Source organism: Colletotrichum siamense, assembly GCF_013390195.1.
Source record: "Colletotrichum siamense strain Cg363 chromosome Unknown KSG_Cg363_contig03, whole genome shotgun sequence".
Taxonomy (NCBI): domain Eukaryota; kingdom Fungi; phylum Ascomycota; class Sordariomycetes; order Glomerellales; family Glomerellaceae; genus Colletotrichum; species Colletotrichum siamense.
Window position 1 is genome coordinate 492,300 of NW_023501016.1, and position 17,864 is coordinate 510,163.

Here is a 17,864-nt window from a genome sequence, read left to right on the forward strand (position 1 = left end):
CTTCACTCCTGAGAAGTTGAAACGTTCATCATCCTCGGGGCGAAAGTTACACCGTCCTCGTCGACTTCTCCTGCTTTCATGTCCACCGTGCGGAAAAAGCTTAAGATAAATATAATTCATATGTTCTGACACGGCTTTTGTCGCTGTTTTGGGATTCAATCGAAGGCACGGTACCTTACACAGGCACCGCCAAGTTTCTTGGTCGGGCCACTCGATCAACACTTCCTTCAACAACGCAAAGAACAACAACTCAATTTCTACATGTGGCATAGCTAGCGATACTCATGCATTCCAGCATACAAGGTGTAGGCGTCAGACCAAGGCCACAAAGTCTGCATTATAACTTCCACGATCGACGGAAGATAAAAGATGCTGGCCTCGCCCTAACAGAAAGTCTCCTCGGCATTGGGGATGTCGTCCTTTGGAGCAAACTGAACCTGGGTTTATCGTGATTGTAAACACCCTGTTGTTTTGTTTGGCACGAGTTTCTTTTACCACATAACAATCACCAAGCCCTCATATGTACCTACTTCCGAAGTATTTTCATGAGTTCGTCCCATTGCGCCGAGCCCGGGGCCCTCGCCTATTTTGACGGCGGCAGCTTGGAGTAACTGGACAGGTTCCTCCCTGTATTCATCTCGCGCTCGAGTGCGAAAAGAAGTGTCGTGCTGGGCAGCCGGCCATCGATTTAAGCCGGGTTCATACGTATGCGAAACTAAACCAAGGCAAGGAGATGAACGCAGCGAAGGAAGCAGCGAAGGAAGGCACGAAGCAATGGTCGTGCCACAGAGTTTTACTGCACTTTGCACATCTACGTTGCATTTTCCTCAGGGGCTATCGTCTTTGAGATTGAATACTTAGACTGGAGCTCAAGCACCGCCGGCTCGAGCTACGAAGGCTGAAAAGAAGAGCCACAGTTCAAGTTTGATATGGCACGCCTAGCACGCGGTACAGAGTACCGAATATGCGAATATTTCGCAATGCTGCGAATACTTCGGGAGCTTGGCACCGTTAACCACGCCGTGGATAATAGAGAGATACCTCAGAGCGGGATCATTTTTTTCTGTCCGAAATGAGACGAATATCGAAGCTCAGGCGCAAGGCGGGTAAGCCAGCCGCTGGATCCAGAGGTTATCTCATCAAGGCCCCCTCCAGTGACTATGGTTTACCTGGTGATGTTCGGTCTCTTCGCGCCCTGCTGGAACAGCGGGAAAGTATCAGTCCACAAATTACCAACAGCACGATAAGCTTCCCGAAGACAGTCTCCAGCTCATAACCATGAACGGTTTTGCTGGCGGTCATTAACCTCCTATTCATGCACCTCTCCTCTAGCTGTACCAAAGACGATAGCCACAAACGCAATGGACCCGAAATAACCTAGCCATTCCGCGATAACGTCGACGATGAAAATAAATGATGGCATCCTCACAACAGGAAACCATCTCGCTGTTCTCGGACCTGATGATGACAGTCCGACGTACGAATACCTTTGAAGCTTACCTGGTGGCTTATCGGGCGACTGTCTTTTCTATTTGCACGATACCACGGTATTTCGCACATCTGTCTACATATACATGTACAGCTGGGCCCGTCGACTGCAGAGGATACCAAACAACACCTTGATGCGGGATATAAGTCAAGCTTGCCATGCCACTTCGCGCCGTCCGATGTATGTGGACACCACGGCAGCCAACATCTCGGCAATAGACTCTCCAGACGTCCTTTTCGCGATCCTCAGACATTGGGGTAAGAAACAAGTATCGGAGGCTCGATTCACGGTGAGTTACCTGCTGCGTGATGGAACAGCACGTGAATTGCGGGGTGAGGATAACCCGGACGCCTACCACTTCACCATTGGAAAATGCGACAGGACATTCAAGAATCACCAAATTGACACTCAAGCAACCGGTCATCTGAAAGTTCGCTCCCGATTGCATATCTGGTGTCGAGGCAAATGTATCCGGGACATCTAATACAATATCGACACTGATTGTGTTATGTATTGCTTGCTTCAGGAAGTGATCTATTCAGAACGATGGTAAGATATCACTGCTACGCTGAACTCAGCTTTCTCTGACCATAGTTAAATGTAGTACAATGATTTCATTTGGTTAGTTCGGATCGATTACCTGCGTCGCGGACGTGACAACGTGGACGTGATGACACCGGTGAGTCTCTAGCCGGGACAGTATCCCGATTGTCCTCGGCTACCTCTAGCCCCATGGTAGACTGACCAATGGTTGGTCTTACCCGGGACAACCAGATTATCCCAAACGTCACATCCATTACCATTTATCCCGAGGAAGTAATGCCATACGCCTACTTCATTAACATGGGCATACCGGAGGTTCAGAACGAGGTTCTCCGGATCATGCACATTCCGGCCGGTCGACGACGTGGTACTCTTCGAGGCCTCTACTTTAGAGGCGTGGCCCAGTCGTGGAAAGTAGCAACACCGATGTGTTCGTTCAGATGATCTTACGAAGGCATTGAACTGGGTTTCTAGGGCTGTCGTTGCCGCCCAAGACATCGGCGAGAATGTCGCCAAAAAGGCGTTTTCAATGCTGCCTTTATCTTGGAGACCACTTGTTCACTTCCTATTCTTCTGCTACCAATACCACGCGACTTCTGACGCGTCTCAGATACTTTCTCTTGGCGACTGAGAGACTCTATCCACGACAATATTGAGCGCTTGGTAACTGTGATGGTCCAAAGTACGCGGAAAGTACTGTGAGAGGTCCCAGGGGCCCTTAATCGACCAGCGCGCGAGCGGCAACGATCAAAGCCATGTACGACATCACATTCATACCCGAACTATTTCCGTTTCTCTCTCAATGAAACTTTTTTAAACAGCCTTATTCTCATTCATCGTCAATCAAAGCCAACCAACTTCGATGTCATTTCGTACAAATACCATTCCCTATAATTAACAAGGGATATTGTCCGAGCGGCGGCCCTCGCAGTCAGCGCGACGACAATCCAAGCGGCAGTCATTGAACACTTACGAAATGCGACTTCGAAGCGGAAGCAAATCCTTGAAATCTACAAGCACCTTAGCTGGGCCGACAACGTCGCTCGCAAAGCCTCTGGCGATGCTGTTTATAAAGTCCCAATACACGCAGCTCTTCCTGTAATTACCTGTGGCCATGAACGCGAATCTTGAAAAAGATGGTCGATTTGCAACCATATCACACGCCCACGGTTGGGTAAATGTTCTAATTTCACTTGCAAGATCTCCAGAACGTTGAATGTCTTGGGACACAGCACGGATGGCTTGGAGATTTGTACAACAAAGAGCCGAGTCATCGTCAAAAGAACTCAGATCGGACACAGAGTGGGAGGCAGACAGGGTGTTCCGGGACATAATACCAGAGCCGGTGGCTCTGCGCCAATTAAGTTTGGTAATGGTTGATTCTGGGGCAATTCGTTCGTTTTTACTTGGGCCATCGCACGTTTACCCGACGATGAAGATTCAGATGTTCTGATTCATGGCGCCTTCTTGCCGCTGAATTATTTACGATCAAAAACTGCTCCCTATGGTCAGATTTCGTTGGAGCCCGTAGGATCTACGTGCAGGGAGAAACGGTACGCGATACTTCGCAGCGGCAGGGTTCATTCCAATTTCTTGCCCTTGGGACATCCCTTGGGAGCAGCGGCCCTTGAATCATTCCATCATGCTTCCCAGCACAGAAAGATCACGGCAATGTGAACAAATAGGCATATTTGTACATGGATACGGAACGTATTCCTGGGGTTGGCAGCGAGAGCCGACTACGCAAGGAGCGACGTAAGGATCTCGTCGGGGTACCCAAGGCGCGTATCGAATGTATCCAACTCATCTCTGGAAGTAATCCTGCCGTTTATATCTACCTCTTCGTCGCGAGATTCACGGTTGGAGCTCAACAACGAGTGGCTCAATCGAAGGCGAGCTTCGCCGAATCAAATGGAGAGAAGATTACTTGCACCGGCAGATCTCATCGGATAGTATCGCATGCACGTATAATCAACATCATTTCTGAGTCATGGCATACCTTGTGGTCTGCAGAATTTGCTTGGAGGGCGTCTGGCTTCACCTCCAGTATGCTACTTACTGACAGGCTTCTCACCTCCGACCCCGTGATGCCCCTTTTCTATCAGATGAAGGACGTGGACGGCATGGGCAGCTGTTAATTCTCACCTTTCGGAGGTCTTGTAGACGCGTCTGAAAGTTTTTCGACGCGTCGAGCTCGCCTATTCCCCTTTTGGGAAGTCGTCTGAGGTTGGCGATGGCGGCTGGGGATTCACTCAGCTCACCTTGACTGCAATCACTGCGGCGACCTCAGGCTCACCTGGGAACTTTCTCTTTAGCATAAATCTCCCACCTTCCTCCCACAAACAAGGTCGCAAACCCAGCCCAAATCTCCCCACGATCCTTCTCCAGATCGACCTTCTCCATCACTCCCCCATCTCCTCAACCTTCTTCTTCTAGGATCCTCCACCGTATCTCTTCTACGATCCGTCGCCTTATACCCTTTCCCCAATCCTCCTTCGTCAATACTCTTCTTGCCTCCTCCAGATTCTTCAGTAATCGCGACACGATGGAGATTGACAGCACCTTTCAGGTCGACCTCAACATCTTGCATGACCCGCTGGTTCCGGCCGCACAAAAAAGATGGATGCTGGACATCATCTTTGGTACGAAAGATCCCCAGCCCCGTCACTCGTGAACAGCACTAATGAACGCAGACCAGATCGTGCCTTATAGGTACCATCAAGAGCCTCGCTTGTTCCCTGAGCTGAGCTTCTACGGAACGCTCTTGAATAACCGCGCGGACTTCATGGAGATCTGGGCGTTCGTCACTCGCTTCCATGAATGGATTTACGATCTAGCGATCTCGAATTCTCAGATGGCAAATGCAGCCCTTGAAGAAATGAGTCAGATCAAGACCAGCGTTGACATCGAACTCTCCCTCGACCTGGCACAGTCTATCGACGCGATCGTTCCCGAATACCCCTCTCCTCCACGAACCACTGCCGAGATGAGCTATCCAGCCACCCCGCAGGAGCCCCCAAAGCAGAAGATCCGGGCCCAAACCGCCACCATCGAAGGCTCTGGTGACGCGTTTTTGGTAGAGGAGCTGCAAAAGCCCGCTTCGGTTACCTACGAAGGAATTATCCGTGACTTGGATCACTTCAAAGGGGTCGATGAGGCGTACGCGCGCCACGTCAAGCGGCCGGCTGGTACCAGCCCTGAGGAAGATGCTTCGTGGCCCCAGACCCTTGAGAAGCGCAGCGCATATGTTCGAGACATGTATAACGCGATTACTCAAACAGACGACTTCTTTGAACTCCGCAAGGCGAAGGAACGCCTGGCTAAGGTCAGAGCCAAGGTTGGGAACACTGACGCACAGGCAAGCCGCGATTCCGACAACAGCGACGACAGAGATGTTGAGGACAATGGATCAAGGAAGCGCATAAAAACGGGCAATGCTGCCAAGGGATCTGATGAGCGGCCCAAGGGCATGAGCAAGTCTGATTGGGACTTGCTTCATGAGGTGCAACCAGTACACCGGTTGAATGCCGTGATTCACCACAAGATCTCAAGCATTGAGCTTGAGATTCTTTGCTGGAGGCTATTGGTTTGTCACATTCCCCTTTGTTTGTTCATGAATTCCTGGTTAACTGAATTCTCTCCAAGCTCGCAGCAGAAGATGCCCAGCGAGGATTCACTATGAAACCGCTCTGGTCTGGCCACCGCACAGTGTCAACATGGGACCATTATGAGACCTTTAGCGACAGATGGTCTGCCATGTGCAGAGAATTGCTTGTAAGTGAGAAGCAGATCAATGTTTGAATCTTGACTAATCAGCCCCTTTCTAGGACTGCAAAATTCTCGTCCACTCGCTCCTTCGCGCAGACTGGTTCAACAAGTTCGCAAGCGCGCCTGCGAAAGAACGTGGAGTATGTCTAGCACATCATCTGGATGCAGTTGCCCCCAAACTAACATTTATTCCCCTAGGCAAAGCTCTCTAATGATCTCCTGAATGGTCGCCGCGATATTCAAAACGAGATTGGACGCAACATTATTCGCCAAAAGACCTCCGACAATGAGTGGACTACATCGGAAAACTTTGAGATCCGCAGAAGAGATGGAGAGCTGGTACATCAGGGCAGCCAGATTGGAGATAAGGCACGCAGGCAGCTAGCAAAGCGCCAGGCTGTGTAGGAAAGTGTTGGAGTTGGGGCGTTCTCTTTTCAGCTGTCTGAGGTGCTCTCTGTCTTTGTCGTTGACGCGACTGATTCCTGCTTTGAGATCACTAGAATTAATGAATAATGCTTGCTTCTTTTGTTCTAGACCCATACATTTTATTCAAAAACTCTATGGTTGTCAGAAATATCTTCCCAGTCCTTCGATGCTTTGAAATTGCACTTTGGATGCTCCCCCGAATCAGGGATGAAGGTGAAACCTCCATCCCTCTTCTCCTCCACCTATGCCAACACAACTTTATGTAGCATAGGCCGATATGCATGGCATCAATGGCAAGCAGGGTGCGTATACAGCAATGAGCCGACAACTCGAGATTCCGACACGCGGGGATTCGATTAAATCTCTTTACACTGGCATCATGTAGATGTGGTGGAGGAGGAGAGCTTGAGTCCATGTGTCACAAGTGACTCGTGTATCAGCAGCCATCACCCCTTTATTACACAATCTTTTTGTTGTCCTCAATGGTTCTCGCTCCACAGACTAGGCAGGACTTTCCCGAGGGCGCTGCAGCCCAGCACCTCATCGAAGCAGCAACAAAAGCCGGGCCCACGACGGACCGTCTGTTACTCGTTGTGACTCTGGAATGGTCAATCGGTCGTTGTCTGGCCAAGAAAAACGCAGTATTTCCGTCTCCCTGGGGTGTTTAACATTATTAGATGTACCAAAGCCGCCGCCGCCAATTGTTTGCGAACATCATCAACTCAATTGCTCATATCTGATGGCAGTCCGCGGAGATTTGCGAGAGATTCAAAGCGTAGCGCTTTGCTCATTTGGGTGCTGTATCTCTAGACAGCAGGTGCAGGGTCCGTATTATGCTCATCACCTCCAGGTACCGGCCATTCTGGTTTTGTGTTTCAAGCCCTCAATACCCCATAAGCATCGGTTGGGCATACACGAAGCCGTGATTTTGACGGGGTTCTGCTTTTATTCTCAACTTATTTGAGGAAGAAGCTTGGAAGTCAAGCAGCGAACTTGTCTGATTGTATTTGGTCTCACATCTTTCAGCTGTAAGAATATGCTGACGTCAGTTTCAAGGGCTTTGCAAAGGAAGCACAGAGAGGATTCCTAACGAGCCGCCCCTGGACAGGCAAGACGTCCGGACGCCATGAGAAGTTCGAGAGCTTTCAGGGTCGGTGGTACACGATTTCCCAATGTGTACGAGTACGTGAAAATCAGGCCCACACGTTGGGTGGCATGGGGTAATTGACATCATTGCCTCTACGTCTCGATGCGGATTCTTCGTCGATAGCTGACGGTTATAGTTGACGAAAATCTCAAGCCTGCCCAATGGCTCAAACCTGCGGATGGCGGGGGTGACAACATTATCTACTCTGACGAGGGCGGTAGCGCAGTCGCCGGGGGTGGCTCTGAACTTGCTGACCTGGATTGGCATGTCAACTGCCTCCTTAGCCATCAGAGGAAAGAAGCAAGTTCCCAGGAAAGCAGGAAGTTGACGCTAGTGCACAACACATTTCAACCTCTTGAATTCACACTTCATTTGGTTTTCTATTTTCGCCATGGTAAATGAGTCCGTGCCGGAGAGCACTGGGGTTCAGAATCTATGTGGCTGAGCAACACCGAAAGCGGGAACCATTTATTACTACGTCTTGTGTCTCATCGTCAAACAAAATACGTTGTCTGACTGTTCAAAGCGTACCTTACTTCACTTCGTGGCTGGTTCTCCCAGCACCGCCGTCTGCTCCCTCCATCGCGGCGAAGTATAGCCAAACAAGTCGGTACTAGATCCCCGACTCAGCCTCTAGGCCTTTACAACCTCTATTTTCTGTCCACAAACCAACAGAGTCGCCAAGTTGTACGCGCCTCCATAGGTTATGAGCCCAGCGCTCAACGCGTTGACATCTAAGGCCTCAATCAGAGCGTCTACTCCACCCTACTCGATGCTTCTTTACTCTCTCAACATTTCTCGAAAATACAAGAGATAGAACAGCAATTCTGACCAACAAAATATTAGAAAGCCGGGCCCGCGATGCGGAATAGCAGAGCTTCCGTTAATTGCAATAAGCGCGGTTGCGAGAAGGAAACAACGGCCGCCATGCAACCCTATTGCACTCTACCAAATGTTTGGGGTCGCAGGAGTCATGTTATGTGGTCTTATCACATCAAATGAGTATCTTCTTTCCTCCTATTATAAAGAAATATAGTAACAATATCTATAGGGACCGTGGGTAAGTCCCCTACACCTCCTGAAGGACTTGTCAAAATTGATGGTGGCCTCTTCCGCGAGCTAGCAGACATCTCGCTCTCGCTATACCTGAGGCTGGCGTTGGAGTATGAAGTTTGTCACGGCGCTGGCGCCGTGCCTGCGCGCTGGGCGCGCCCATAGAGCCCTCGCGCGCCCGCGCCCCCACTTCCGACTTTTCCCTTCTGCAACTCAATGTCAATTGATCCAGGTTAGCACCTATTGCATGTCAATTGATCCAGGTTAGCACCTATTGCGCGTTAGCCATACTTCGTGAGCCTGTCGTCACAAGTTATTGATTTGCCTAAAGGCTTGCATCCATGCGCTCGCACGCTCCCTGAGAGCGTTGGCCCCCTTATGAGGGTACCTACTTGTAACAAGAGAAAGGCGATTATAAAGAGACTGACACTCTCAGAGGTAATGGGAGAGCACTGGCCTCGAAATCTCATCGCGCCATCGTGGGAGGCCTGTGAGTTGGATCGTTCCAACCCGGATGAATCTGACATCGATATGATGCAGGCCTCCCAGCTAGAGCTTGGTGGTTCTGACGAGGAGAAAGAGATAAGCGGCGGCGAATACATGCCGAATAGGATATGCTGCGTATAGCTGATAAGCATTGTCTGTTGGGTCTGGGTTCAAGTGTGGACGGAGCGGAGAGGCCAACAAGGCCCGCTTGGCATTCGTGGCATTCGTGCAAGAAGCCAGACACTCCCGTGGAGATGATACTCCTTTGAAGCAACTGATCTCGTCTCTCGAACTGCTCAGCTAAAACGAAACTACTTCGTAGCTCAAGGACCGGCCCTTCATGCCCTGGGCCCTGTTCGCGAGTAGGAGAGCAGGGGGTGGGATGGGGGCGCGAGAGGGTTGCCTGACGTGGAATTGAAGAGAGACCTGATTGGGCGCCAGGAAGGCGACCTCACCCCAAGTGGGTCCTACCTCCAAGGCTCCTCACCTTCCTCATCGCGTCTCGTCTGACCGGTTCAACGCGGTTTTCTCCATCCCGATTCCCCTCTCAACACTCCGTCGTCCTTATCACCCGCGTGTTCGGTGTTCCTTCGCGAACAATTCACCACCAGTTCTCTCAGCAGTGAAGTATCACTTGCCTTGCAGAACAATTCGCGAGCGACTTACAACTCGGAAACGCAAGTCTGCCTTTCGCAAACCACGACGGATACAAGTAAACAACGGTCAGTGGAATCCAGGACCTGAGAGGCTACCTCAGCGCCATATGGGATGCTGCCTTTGGGTACGAGACCGCGGAAGCCCTTGAACCCGGCGTCCTGGAGATCATTTACAGCGACGAGTACGTTGCAGCCTTTCAGAGCCACGAAGACGACCATGGCGCAGCTCGGCGTGCCCTTTGAGAGCCCGATGGGCATGTCCGAGGCAGTGGAGGCCCAGGCGCGGGCGGCCAAGAAGATCGCGCCCAAGCTCACAGCGACGTAAGAAGACAGACGGCAGGAGTACCGCACCGCCATGGAAAGCGGTGTGTGCGGACTCGCCCCTCTTCAGACCCACGAAAAGTTGGAGCACGAATTGATTCTGCTTGAGATCGACACCAGTACGATTGTTGCAAGCTTGTGGGCACTCTCTCTGTTGGCAAACAGTGAAACGGTAGACTGACCAAGGCCAAAACTAGTCATGAACCCTATGGCCGTCTTGAGGCGTTAGATAACCAAGCCTTCACGCTCTTCTCGTCTCGCCAGGAACTCGGAACCCTCTATCGGCCATCCAGCACGTCCACGACTTCGAGAACGATGCCAATCGCCATTGGAACACGAAGTTTCGGGCGGGTCGAGAAATCTACTGTGACGGATACCATTCGTGGTAGGACTTCGCTCTCTCTCGTGATTGAGAACACGATAGCTGACCTTTGACGCAGGCGTAATCAAGCACCGCTTCCGGAATAGATCCCGCAAGCTCCTTGCTGAGAAGTTTCATCATGTACTTCTGCGCAACGAGTATGGCCGCAAGACTACTGCTCCTCGAGGGGTTGTTACGCGGCGAACTTCCAAATAATACCTGCTGATATCGTTGATAAGGATTTAAACCTTTCACTGGCGCCCTCCTTCGACGCGTCTCATTGTCGCCTCTCCCTATCGTCCTCCGTCTTTCCCCACTTGGAAGATGAAATACATCTAAGTATCTACGGACGATTGTCGATGTTACCGTCTATGCTACGGACGACTTCTTCACCATGTCCTTCTACCTCTGCCCGGAAGCAGGATAGACTTTAGTTACCGATGCTGAAAGGTTTCTGACAATACTGATAACACAGAATCCTCGGGGTGAGTCTAAGGGCATGGGGAGTATTGCCGAGAAAAGCCTCGAAGCGTCGCTGACACGAAACATATCTAGATAAGACCAACCGTAAGACCGCTTGAACTATTCTTTCGCGCGACTTTATGACGTCTACTCGAGACGTCTGGGGGGTCTTCGTCGAAAGAAGCGACACTGCTGCCCCGGGCCCGACGCCTGGCACACTGTATCAAATGCCACCAGCAACATCGCAGGCAGATGTACAACGATCCAGACGGGTCTAGCGCTCCATGAGACTTTTGCGCAGCGCGCTGAGCCGTGAACGAGCGACACTAAGAGACCTCTGAGGATCGTTAGTTGACGACACGAACATTGATGTGAAGAGCGCTCAGTTTTCTGGCTGATTGCCGAGCTAGAGCTCGTTAAAGAAAGAAGGCAATGGTGCCTCGCCGCCTTGGGCCGCCTTGGGCCGCCATTTCGGAAATCAGTTAGAACAATCCACTTCCAAACTGGCGAATCATGGTGTTTCTCCGGAATGCCCTTCGCTTTCAGCGGGGGAACGGAGGAACGGGGTCTGAGAACCTGCTGCGGGTGGTCTAGCTAAGCTATACATGAGCGATCGGCTGCTGGCGCAAACTCAGTCCTAAAGGTGAAGGAACCGTGGAGCGAACAAACAGGTGATAGGAAAAAACGGAGAGTCAGTTCGTCATCCCTCGTTCAAACATGGCTACTCGGTAAACGCATCGGGCTGGTAAGGTTCTACGCGTTAGCCGTTGGGACGTTGCGCAAGAAGAATCTGTGTATCACACAGAAAGCGTGCGGTGAGTTTTGTATCGTGACTGGCAATTGTACTATGCTGACTTAAGAAACACAGATATCGTCGTCACTGCACCACTACGTGCCTTTGAATACTCCGGTGAGGCGGTTGCGGCGCGAGGAGTGCCGAAGACCAATTCGAAAAGCAAAGGGACGCGTACAGGCAGACTGTGGATATAGCCATTCTAAGGGGGTACAGTTGAATCTGCTCCAAAGCACATTTTCCCGTCAAAAGTCCTTCGTGCCAACCACTTTTACCAAAACCTGTTACAAGTCAAAGACTATCTCAGGTATTACATCTCTGGTACCAAGCTGATAAGGCCTGATGTGTCCATGGATAAGCCCAGTCGCAAGTCGCACAGCAATTCTTCACTGTCAGTTTGTTGGGTGGCTGTGAGTGGATACTGGGTCAAAGACACAAAGTACCCCCGGGCCGAAACTAAGTGCGCCCCGGCTTGGAACAAAGGTTCCGAGAACCTCAATCCGATTGTCTCTCGGGTCTGAATGTTTTAAAAGGCCAATTAGACTAGAGCTCAGAACAGCTCAGCTGGTTTGAGCTTCGGAGTCGATAATGATACCGACACTGAGGCAGATATCTCGGGATATCCCATCGATGATCATTCGGCGCTATTTGAGGAAGGACATTGACAAGAACGATGCTGTATACAGTAGCAATTGTTGAAACCACGGATCTACGTTGTTAAAGAGCTTCCAAGGGTGTTTCTGGGGCCGTGGTATGGCTTTTGTATCTCGTAAGCCAGGATTCTAGCCACAGCTTGAATCTAGGAATAAATTACCCACGTCATCACCGCCGGAGTTGCTTGAATTCGCAACTTTCTAGACAACGTGGAGATGCTCGATTCGGGTTCCCCCAAGGCTGCCAGCAACAAAGACCGCGTCAGCGAGGTCAGCGCCGGCCTCTTGGCCATTGGCAAGACCGTCAACGCCAATGCTGCGAACTCACCGCCGAGGCCGACAAGCTCACCCGCAACTGGCACAAAGCGGGCGAGAAAGGCGAGAAATGCTAAGAAGGTCGCCAAAAAAAGAGTATGGGTCATCACTGGCCTTTTCAAAATAGCCAAGAAGATGAACAGAAGAAGGCCAGCGACTGGCCCGGGCCTGGAAGATAAACCGTCCATAGGCATTTAGGAAATATTATTTCAATCCTACGAAGACTTGTTCCTCCGTTAGAGTGGTCGTCAGAGAAATACATCGCACGAGAAACATTCGAAATAAGAACCACTGTGTAAGTAATTAGATGACGCTTGAAGACGCATTCAGTTGTTGGTTATGGACGCGTGTATTTCTGGTCGTCAGAAGACCGAAAGACATTGAATGGGTGAACTGTGGATCTTCATTCAATGTACGAAGATGTAATCTCAGATATTATCAAGGACTTTTGGCACCTGATGTCCAGTTGCGTGGGGTTGACGCGACGCAGGTTGGTGCCTCACGGGTATCCTCAGGGCCCCCTTTTCCAACCCCTCACGCGTTGTTCAACCACAGTCCTCCTTCATCACAACGAAACGTATTCCCTGCCAACACCGTAACTTTCCCGACTTTCCATTCAGAGCAATCATCTCGCTTTTATTCTTTGGCCAAAGTCCCAAGACACTCCTATACAACACATATTATTTCATTCCCTTGCTTTTCATCTTGCCCGCTGTTATCGCCCCCTATTTGGCTTCCAGCATGGTGTCGTTGCTCTGGAGACACCGACAGCCGTAACAACGGAAAATGACCCAGAAGGAAGTATGAAGCCGTCTTCCCCACGAAAGAAGTTTCGTAAATGGCCGGAGAAGTCCCAAAGCAAAGGCATGAGGCGTAAAGTAGTGGTAATTCGAAATCCGTAGATGGTCCCACGTCGAACAGATGGGGTTCAGGTACTTCAATCGCAAACGCCACATGTCTGACGACTCATCTAACCTCACTGCAAGGGTCCGATTTCCCCAAAATGAGGAATTAAACTGTACATCATACTCACCAGAGCGCTTTGAAGGCGCAAAGCAGGTTACGCGATGGGTTGCGCTGGGCTCAGGCGAAAAAGGGGTTGATGCCTCAGCCACCCCGCCCACCACAAAAGCCTGCTCGGGACCCGCGTTGCCAACTTAGCAACAACCTCCATCCCACAGACGTTTATCCTTCAACAGAAATCTTCTTTTCCTCTTTCGCGACACTGTTATCTCCCAACCAACGACACTCGATTCACACATCACCGTCAGCGTTATTTATCGAGTTGCGAAGAGCATTCTATCACGCCGATACACGAGGATGACAGGCCCATCTAACGCCTACATTGGCCATGGCCCTGTCACTTCGATCTCGGAAGATGTCACTGACGTCCCCATGAACCCTTCTGCTTGTTTGACGCAGGGCCAGCCAGACTTGCCATACAGGTGGGGAGTGGAGGAGCACAACAGGACCATCTCCCCAAACTCCATCATCTCTCAATCAGTCGCAGATGCTTTCAACGCGCAGAACTATATGTACCAGCAGATGCCGGTCCTCCTTCCACAGCAGCCGTTCGAACGCTACTCGGAAAACGACAACGGCGCGGCAATCTTCGCTGTCGAGTTTGAGAGTCTTTTCGACGCGGAAGCCAACCCGGAGAAGAAGCTGCAGATTTTGCACATTGTCTGCGGTAAGTTATGTTGTCTAAAGCAGCCTGCTGTCGCTAATCATTCGCTAAGACAAAGTCATCCGATACCGTCGCCATGATGGCTATCGTCTGTTTCCACCCGAGGACTTCTACGAGTACCTACTCCAAAACGAGCCTGACCGCGACGAGACCACGCCGATTGCGACGCGTTGCGCTAAATGGTGTCATTCCATGACCCCTAGCGATGCCGATCTTCGCATTGATGAGCTCCTTGAGCTTCGCAAGTCGCTGACCACTCCGAGCCCTCCTGATTTGAGACACGTGAACTTCCCGAAGCAGACGGCTCCGGCCAGCAAGGGGAAGGCAAAAGCATCCGAGATCACCGATCATCAGCACCCCCTCATTGCGCGCGAAATGGCCAAGCCTGCGACCATGGGCTATCGCAGCCTCATTCGTAGCAAGGAGCATTTTGACGAACTAGAAGACGCCTACGACAACCACATTCGAAAGGATGTGTTGGAGAGCCCTACTGAGACCGACGCGACCTGGCCTGTGTCGCAAGAGATGCAGTGCGACTACATTGGCCAGGCCTTTGCCGCCATCTTTGACACGGCCAGCTTTGCGGAGAAGACTGCCGCTCTCGCAAAGCAAGCTCGGATCGACGAAAACAATGCGGTCACCCAGGAGATGCCTGCAGAATGCAACACAGGTCAATCCAAGAAACGCAAGCTTGACCACGGCGCGTCCCACGGCCTGAAGCGACTCGAAAAGCTGAACACTGCCGAGGCGGTCCTGGCCGACCCGAAAAGCACCCCGCAGCAACAACTGAAGGCTATCATACACTATGACCTCACAGACTTCGAGGCTGAATTGGTCTGCTAGAAGCTACTCGTGAGTAGGACGATGTGGAAGCACCTTCGAATAACATTGCTAACTGATTGACTTGTAGCGTCAGGCTCAGAAGCAGCAAGAAGGGTTCACAATGAAGGTACCTTGGGGTGGCAAGACAGCCCGCGTGTGGGAAAGATACGACTCTTTTGCAGAGCGCTGGAACCAGATTTGTCTGATGTTGAAGGTACGTGCTTTTAAGCTCGCCGGCTGGCAGCCAACATTATTGACCATTGTTGAATAGACAAACAAGCAACTTCTCAACTCGCTCATCCAAGTGGACTGGTTTGCGCGAACAGCGTCGGCTCCCTTGGCCGAGCTGAAGGTTTGTTCTGCCCCGTACTCCTTGCATCAGGATGTTCCTTGGACGCTGATATTTCTGTTCACAAGGCCAAAGCAAGCAACCGCGTACTCAACGCGAAGCGCGACGAAGAGAGTCGTGTTGGTAGACGCGTCATCAAAAGCAGTAAGACCGGCGTGACGGAACAGGGAGACGAGTACTTGAATTGAGGTGCTGAACGGAACACAATTTGGATGCCGAGTGCATGTCATAAATTCTTGACAAAAGAACGACGATTGCTGGGCCGCTTCATACACCGACCGGAAACGGGCTCGTCGGAAAGGCGAGTAGAGCTACAGGGCGCAGCGAAATATGCAAAAGAAATGGAATTTTGTTCATGAATTCTTGAATTTTGGATCAATTCCCAATCATTCGGAGAAATCGGACAACTATGAAGGAGCAAACATCACATGGGCCCTCCTGTGAGCGTGCGCGCATTCCTAAAAATCACAAAGGATACTATTTCCATTAATGAGAGCCTACTCTGATACAACCCCCCTATTCTTCAGCAAAAATAGTAATCACAAGGTGTAAATCTTTTCTCGGCTGCCGACTAATACACAATATTGTACACACTTAGGTAAGATGAATGCTGGAGAATCAAGAGATTCAAGCCTTTCTTTCAAAATATTCCAAGTTCATCAATTACAAAGCATGGAGCTTCAATGGCGTACAGAGGCTGGTGTCGGCAGCATCATACCATTGATACGAATGACTTGGCAGCCACATGGAAACAAGCTGTTGCAAGGTGAACATATAATAATAGCCTACGAGACGAGTCTGATGGTTGATTTCTTTCAAAGGCGCAAGAATCGTTATTCTATCTGAGGTCATGCTAATGTTCGCACGCAATTACCTGATTAGCCATCCATGGTGTCATCACCGAAGCGGCAGACTCAACAGACCAGCGTAGTCTAGCATTCAAGTTGGACTGAACTGCTGGAAATGTGTCAATCGAGTTTCGAGGAGTCTGCTTGGGGGCGTTGTCGCGCCCGTCGGGCCCAGGCCAAAGACGTTGATGCCTCACGTGTCTTAACGACCCACCCTTCCCAGGCCCGCGTCGTTCCCTGAGCAACTTCACTCATCAATGATGAAATCAGCGAGGTACCCAAGACGAAACGTAAGATAGACATTAAGGCTGCTATCAAGATGAAGCAGGCGAAGCTTAACCCTATGGATGCTATCCTTGCGGACCCGCAAAGTTTGCCTCGGGCCCAATCGACGGCAGTGATTCGTCATGAGATCAAGGACACCGACATCGACATGATCTGCTAGGAGCGTCGTGTGAGTCGAAACGTTTGCCAAATTGCGCTTTCGAGTACTGACTTCATGCACAAAAGCTCTCGGCGAAAGAAAACCAGAAGGGATACACCATAAAAAGCCAAAGCTGCGGCCAGGCTGTCCATACTTACTTGGAGAGACACACAATCTTTGATCAACAGCATATAAACAACGACATGCTTCGCACTATAACCCGTCGTGCTTGCGACAAGCTTCACTCCCACCAGGAAGAGGTATTAAGTAACCAGGCCAAAGGCGACGCCGATGTCGCTTACGTCGCAGGCTCTGGCTCGGGCAAATCGATCGCGTTGGTTTATCCGGCGTACGTCTCCCGAAGTGGCACTGCCATTATCTACACGCTGTTCATCGCGCTACGGGACCAAATTGCCTCCCAGTTCAATCAAGCCGGCACCGCGGTCCCGTCATAGGATGGCGCGATGGTGTCTTTGGTCTAGAACATCAAAGTTTGGATGCCACGGGCCCTTTGGGCCAAGAGAATTATCATACTGGAGTCACACAGCATAACTTTGCGACTCGTGGTTTTTGTTTTAACATGAGAGCGCCGCACGGGCAGCGGCCTATTCGAGAATGAACTTGAATCCCTTTCTAATGTATCCGACCCTTTCTAATCAAATTGTCCCGTCCATTGACCTGCACTGCCCATACATTATCCTCTCCGCAGTCATCAGTTGTCAAGGTTCCTTCCATCCTGGATAAACCCAGAATAAGATCGACCATGTCTGACGTCGTGTCGCCTACCCTCTGACTAGAATCGGCACCCGTCCCTCACGAGATGAGGATAGAGGGATTGTAATCAGCGGGGCGAAATTCAGGATAAAGCGTGAAGTAGACATCAAGGCCACCCATAAAGCCGAGAGCAAGGATGATCCGACCACCGGAGAGTCTGCAGCCTGCCTGAAGACGCCATCGAGCATGCCTGGACCAGGCCACAGTAGTTGATGCCTCACGCGTCTTCTCGCCCCTACCGTACGAGCCGCCCGAGGTCTCCTAGACAACGTCACCTCCCACGCGCTATCTTCCGCCAGCCATCGTTTTCTCGCAACCATCCCTTTTCCCACGTTTTCGCGCAAACAGGTATCCATTTACGCGTCGTTTGCGCGACCAACTTTCTTGCTGTTTCCCCTCCACTCTACCACCGCGTCTGATTTCGACAACTCCTGATCCCTCGAGAACCATTCCCTTTATACGCGTCCTGTCCAGATATATTCCATAC

The 17,864-nt window shown here is 50.9% G+C and overlaps 2 protein-coding genes across 2 annotated transcripts; both read left to right on the plus strand.

The window, feature by feature from the left end:
* Window positions 1-4,577: 4,577 nt before the first annotated feature.
* On the plus strand, window positions 4,578-6,205 carry CGCS363_v004105 (uncharacterized protein; the record flags this gene model as incomplete). Its single annotated transcript, XM_036635954.1, has 5 exons — window positions 4,578-4,674; window positions 4,726-5,618; window positions 5,678-5,806; window positions 5,860-5,940; window positions 5,999-6,205. The coding sequence occupies 5 exons, from the start codon at window positions 4,578-4,580 to the stop codon at window positions 6,203-6,205; spliced, it is 1,407 nt and encodes a 468-aa protein (XP_036498144.1).
* A 7,588-nt stretch (window positions 6,206-13,793) lies between these two features.
* CGCS363_v004106 (uncharacterized protein) lies at window positions 13,794-15,519 on the plus strand (the record flags this gene model as incomplete). Its single annotated transcript, XM_036635955.1, has 5 exons — window positions 13,794-14,163; window positions 14,213-14,994; window positions 15,071-15,196; window positions 15,254-15,334; window positions 15,400-15,519. The coding sequence occupies 5 exons, from the start codon at window positions 13,794-13,796 to the stop codon at window positions 15,517-15,519; spliced, it is 1,479 nt and encodes a 492-aa protein (XP_036498147.1).
* Between the last annotated feature and the right edge of the window lie 2,345 nt (window positions 15,520-17,864).